At 43.9% G+C, this 6,064-nt stretch overlaps 1 protein-coding gene across 2 annotated transcripts in view; it reads right to left on the bottom strand.

Annotated features, from left to right (window-relative positions):
• Positions 1-3,516: 3,516 nt before the first annotated feature.
• The window catches only part of TyrRS-m (Tyrosine--tRNA ligase, mitochondrial), a 29,666-nt gene continuing 27,118 nt past the window's right edge, over positions 3,517-6,064 (bottom strand). For both annotated transcript variants that reach the window (XM_075701727.1, XM_075701728.1), the window contains exon 13: positions 3,517-5,207. In XM_075701727.1, coding sequence (XP_075557842.1) covers positions 5,170-5,207 — 38 coding nt within the window. In that variant the 3' untranslated portion in view covers positions 3,517-5,169. The remainder of the gene's footprint in view (positions 5,208-6,064) is intronic.

Raw genomic sequence — 6,064 nt, 5'->3', positions numbered from 1 at the left:
AAACTAAGAGATTCCAAAATTCAGAATCCGTTTGCCAGTAGGCGGATTCGAGCCCAGGCCACCAAGATCTGCAGCGAGAGCCCAGAGGCCTTACCTCTCCACCAGCAGCAGCGCCACCACATGCAAAACCGGCGAGACGAAGGGAGCGCACAGTTCGCGCGGCGCGCCTAGCGGTTCATGACGTCACGGGTTAAAGGGGGGGGGAGGGGGCTCGGTGCACCTCTGGCTTGCTCTGGCGCGGCGCGCCTAGCGGTTCGTGACGTCACGTGAGGGGGCTCGCCATTTGCGTATAAAAGGACGCGCGCATAGAGTTTCTCACTATAACACCTAGAGGGTAATCTGGCGCCACCGTCTATGGGAGTTTCTTAAGGGGGCACCGTGCCGTCATGGGAATGACGGTATATGTGTCTGCGAGGCTCGTGTTGGCCGATGTTGTAAGAGGCTTCGTCTAAAACGTGGATATGGCTACGCAAATAACGCGTTCTTAAAGTAAAATGTTCATGAAATGTTTCCATTCACGCATATTACATCTTTACTCACCCACGATGCATGACGAAGCGAAGAAAAGCAAGAACAGATGACCAACTGTTTCAAAGCGAGCGCGAACCTTGTCGTCTGTCCTCCAACTTTAGCGGCCCGCTGATACTTTTTACGTAACATGAAGTCGTACACGCAATAACAAGTTCTCATAGTTAAACAAAACATGTTTTCGAATGATAAAGCTAAAACAGCTTTTCACATGCTGTTCTAGAAGAAAATGAATCATTGTGACATACGGAACGGTGTTTGCCAAGCGCATCTTCAAGGTGTCCCGTCTCTACGAGAACGATGCCAATCCGAATCCACAATATACCGGCATTCCCATGCATACCACAGCGCAGCAGCGCCAGATTTCCCTCTGGGTAATGTAGTGAGAAACTCTATGGACGCGCGTTGGCTCATCTCCACTGCGTGTTGCAAAATGGATCCTCTCAAAGCTTCGGAGCATCTGCCTCGGCGACGCCTGCGAAGCCACGTGGTCGACCGCGAAAGTACGCATCCGAGGTACGGGCCCGACGCAACGCGGCTCGGCGTGCAATGCAATTGTAGTGCAATCACATTTCCAAAGTACGCATCTACGCAATTTGCGGACCATAAGATAATGATCGTTGGCGTTGAACCTCCACTACCAAAAAGGACACAGTCACCTCGTTTTTTGTCAACGGGGCAAATGAGCAAGAGATTGTGACGATTCTAATTACGCGTTTCCATAAGAAATTGGGAGCCCGCGCCTCTTCCGGCTGCTGCTGCGAAAGCACTGAAGGTAAAACATTAGGGGAATGCCTTGGGAAACTACATTAAGAAACAAAAGTTAATCGTAATGGCTTCCCAATGTAATCCCCCATTGTCTTCCCTCTACTGCTTTTGCAGTAGCCTACGGAAGTGTTGCGGGCTCAATTTTCCCCCTTTATTGTAATGCCTGCACCCAATAATTAACCTGTGCATGTGATTCGAGCGGGAGATTCAATATTTTTAATTAATCAACTGTAGCATGACTGACATTACAATAAATTACTATTTAATTACTAAGTAATTATGATGGGTCACTATATAAAATGCACAGAATCATTCTCCCACCTTGACTTGCTTTCCATGGAGTTTCCAGCACCTTGGCATAAAATTATGTAAATTTTACAATTTATCGACAGTCGATCGCTATTCGTGACTGAAGGCGCTAAAGCAATAAAGTTCAGCAGAGCTTCAATATAACTTCAATAGAGCAAAAATGGATATGCAGTACATTTCCGTTCATTCGATACTGACAGGACCGAAGAAAACTGGTCGAATTTACCAGCGGGTCGAATTACATGAAACGCAGAAAAAAAAAAAAAAGAAAACGTCGAAACGTACGTTCAGTCACTTGGTAGGATTTGCGTTTAGGTTTAGCTTCGCCGCACATCAGCAATGTAATGCGATGGAGCAGGCCCTCAACGCTCACGCAGGCTTTAAACGTCCCCTCGACTTCTTTTTTCTTCATCCGACTTCCTTTTCGGTAGCTTTTCAAAAACACAGACGATCTTTCTACCCTTCTTTATGCACGGCGCGTGCGTGCATATATAATTAATGGAGGCGCACCTGGCCCCGTTGACGGTCTGTTATACAAGATGCGCATGGCGGGCGAAGCGAGCGCTCGAATCACCACAGCAACGTCAGAAGCAGCTCTGAATGGCTGCCAGTGCGCTTTTAGGCGCACAGGTGCTCCTCCCGAGACGGAGCGTGCCACACCTGAACAATACGAATCCAATATGAATCCAATATGAATACGGTACAAGAGAGCAGCAGGCAGCGTGTCTCGACCAGAGCAGCTCAGGCAACCTCGAGCGCGCGCCTCCCGGACGACTGGCGATGTGTCTGCAGCGCCGGGCATTCCTCTTCACTGCAGTAGTGATTAAGAAACGCATACTACGCCCCGTGACAGTGGCCCCTTTTTATTCTTAATATGCTTCGCCGCAATAACTTGCGCGCACCGCATCACTCGGCTGTATTGCGGCAAAGCTTACCAGTCAAGTTCGAATGATCCGACCAATTTTGAGATGAAGTTTGGGCCCACAGAACTGCACGGGCGCCGACCGGGACCGTCGGTCGATATCGAATTAACCGGGAAATCGAATTAACCGGAGTCGATTTACCAGACGTTTACTGCGATGAATTGGTTGCTATCATACAGATCGTTCTGCTAAGAGGGGTGTATACTAACAAATTGCACAGTGCCGAATGGATATGGCAGTGTGCATTGACAGAATGTTCATGCTGGCACATAAAGGAGGAAACACTGCCGTCACTCTGCTGCTGAGTTGATTAAATAGTGTGACTTGGCACCTCCGTGATTCTTTGTTGTTTACTACAAAGCTAACCGCATGCAGCTTGTTTGTCCGGGAAACGTGCTTATCAAAAATGCAAAATCGTCAAAATTCTCTGCAATGCCTGACCACGTGAAACGTGAGCAGAGTCGACCGTAAGCTAGGCACGGATACACTGGTCCCAGCAAACTGAACAGCAAACACTAAGCTAAAACTCTCTAATGATGTAAACCTAAAATCTTACTGCGTAAGCTTGATGTATTTCCTGCTATAACAAAACCAAAAATGCGGGTCCAATGCGATATCGGTTATAGTGAAACAAATTTTTCTTTGAATGTGGCTCAAAATGTGTGTACTGAAAGCTAAAATGTCAAGTGCAATCCCTGACCTTTTCTTTTCTTATGCCTGACGCAACAAATAATGGATTTACCCAAAGGTATTTCTTGTGTCAAACAAGACTTTGTTATAGCAAAGTTAGGCTGCATCTATGTTTTTGCAGCCACACATGGTGAATAACGGCCACAATTAGCCAGCGACTCATAATTCTGCGAACATAAAAAAAAAGGAATACTGGCATCCAACAAGCAAACCAGAATATGGATGCAAAATTTCCATAATTTTGAGTGAGTGAAAAAAATTGTTTTCATTTCTTTCAGGAAATATAGAGAATTAAAACTGCAGCATAAACAGCTTCAATTTATTATCATTATAAAATAATTATTCTTAACAGGAAGCTTTAGCTCGGGGGCTGCTGTTTTGAATACAAGGGAAAGGAGAAATCGTTTTTCTCGGTAACCACTACACCAAATTTGATTAGGTTTATTGCATTTAAAAGAAAAAGGAACAATCTTGTGACTGTTGGTATGAATTTTTTTATTTATGAAGTCAATTTTTAGAATAAAAATTGCCGGAAATAAATTTTTTCAGAAAACGACACTATCAAGTTTACAACTCTAACTTAGCAATGTAAAGCTATCACAATTCTTTAAATTGCACTCAATAGTACACCTAAACCGGACACATGATGTATTATTGATGGCTCTCGAAGAGACCAACCATTAAGATGTGCATAGGACCATTGCGAAAGCTTTGTAATCTTCGTAACAAATTCACTTAAGGTATCAATTTATTCAAATTTCTGTGGTTCAGACACCCTAATAGCTTCAGTTTACAGAACTGCGATATCTGTTCTTAGTGCAGAGCTACAAACTTGTCAATTTCGTGCTTGTATTTCTTTCACTAAGCAATTTTTAAAAATTCCTTTGGAAACATTCAGGCCCTACATCAATATCCCGGTTCTAACAGCCACTAGAATTTAACTTTCACGTTTAAATGCAACAAATTTCATTAAAAATTGGCCCAGCAATGATGTCAGAAAAGCGTTTCTGCGTTTTACCTATATTTCAATAGGCGGCGCTGGAGTTGGGCCCGAGCTAAAGCTCCCTCTTAAATATACATGCGATAATTAGGCCGTGAACACAAAGACAATGACAATGAAATTTGCTCTTTGTTCTCTTCTATGAAAGATTGCTAATCTGATAACCGAGAAAAAGTTCACTCAGTGTCCAAGTCACTACCGCCAAACGCATTAGAATTGATCGCGGCTGTTTTCATAAATTTGATAGTAACCAGACGGAGTTTATCAACATGTTTACTTGTGAGTCTGTTGCAAAGCTTGCTACGAACATTTCCAAAGGAAGAGCAGCTTCATCACAACTGGTAGACGAAGGTACTTGTAGCACCCTAGAAGCTACAGGGAAGCTATACGTGCCAGCGGCAAATAGCACGGTTCCAAGTGCTTCATGGAGTCCCAGGCACCAGTCCTGGACCAAAACCCGAAAGGAATCCTGTATTCGGTTACATCTGAAAGCCGCGCCGTGTTTTCGAAGCGAAACTGAAGTCATATAACAAAGAAACTTCAAAACTGTGCTGCCGCTTTCTTCTTGCCGTCCCTTCTAGAATTGTATGCTACACAGCGGAGGATCGCAAGTGTAAGTGTATGGGCAAATTTAATGTTTTTGTTTTCCCACTTTCTCCGTCTTGCAAAAGAAAGGAAGTTTTTTTCCCACAATCTTTCCGTGTTTTTTTCGTGACCCTTACTTCTTTAAAGCAGAAAAGAGGGCAGCGTGACTGTTCAGCTCATTTTTGCAAAGTTTGTGTTTGACACAGAGGGGCAACACCCAGGCCTGCTCACTCCTTTCCTTCCAAAGGTACCAACGAAGCTGAGCATCTTGATGTCACCTGAGCCTCGCCACTTGTCATGCAGTCTATGGGCGGTGGTTGGAAGCATAGCCCCATTTGAGGGCGCTCGCAATGGCCGCTTCTTTTGTCAAACGAGCCATTTGATGAGGTAGTAGTTTTTCTTGCCTGGAACAAATAAAACAGCAAAGAGAAGAGCACCATGTCAAACATCTATCTACAAATTACAGACGCCTGAGTTGATGAGTGCCTGGTACAAACAAGCCCAAAATAAGCATCTACAAGGCAGGTTGTAAAACATGGCATTTTCTGAAACACTTTGGAAAAAAAAAAAACTTAGGGTATTCATAGTGGATGGATAGAGGTGGACAAAAAGGGAAGCATTGTGCCTCCTGTTTGTGGTTTGCATAGGACAGCAACTAGCTATAACTAATATAAACTTAATGGCACATCACACATACTAACAAGGGTGTCTACAGCAGTTGCCATTTCAAGTTTCCTGATCCTTCCTGATGTTTTCCCTGGTTAGTTTTAAGAAAATTCCCTGGCAGTCTATGGTCACTGGAGGTTTAGGCAATTAAAGGAAGGATGGTTTCCAGCATGCCAAGTCACTATGCCAGCTCGTAACTTTCAACAAGTACTACATCAACTCAACAGGTACTTTCAACAAGTAAGCTGTACATCAGGTGGGATGCACTATCCGATTTGATTGAATGATGCATTCCATTATATTGACCGAACCAATCAAACACACCATTATTTGCGAATTGCATAGGCTCAGTTAAAAACTTCGCTTTCTACTGGCACATCACCAGCTCCGTCGTAACTACTGTAGGTACCAAGTTTCCTGATTCAAAGAAACTGGGATGAAATTTTCCCATTTACCCCTGAATCTTCAACAACAGATAAATTCATCCTGAATTTCAGGTCTGCCAGGTTTTCCATGAAAGCAGACAACCTGGTAATTTCAAAAGACATATGCGCGCAGTATTACCCACACACATGTGCAAATCACATGCTTGCTT

Source organism: Dermacentor variabilis, chromosome 8 (genome assembly GCF_050947875.1).
Source record: "Dermacentor variabilis isolate Ectoservices chromosome 8, ASM5094787v1, whole genome shotgun sequence".
Lineage (NCBI taxonomy): Eukaryota > Metazoa > Arthropoda > Arachnida > Ixodida > Ixodidae > Dermacentor > Dermacentor variabilis.
This window is presented reverse-complemented; position numbering and strand designations above follow the sequence as displayed.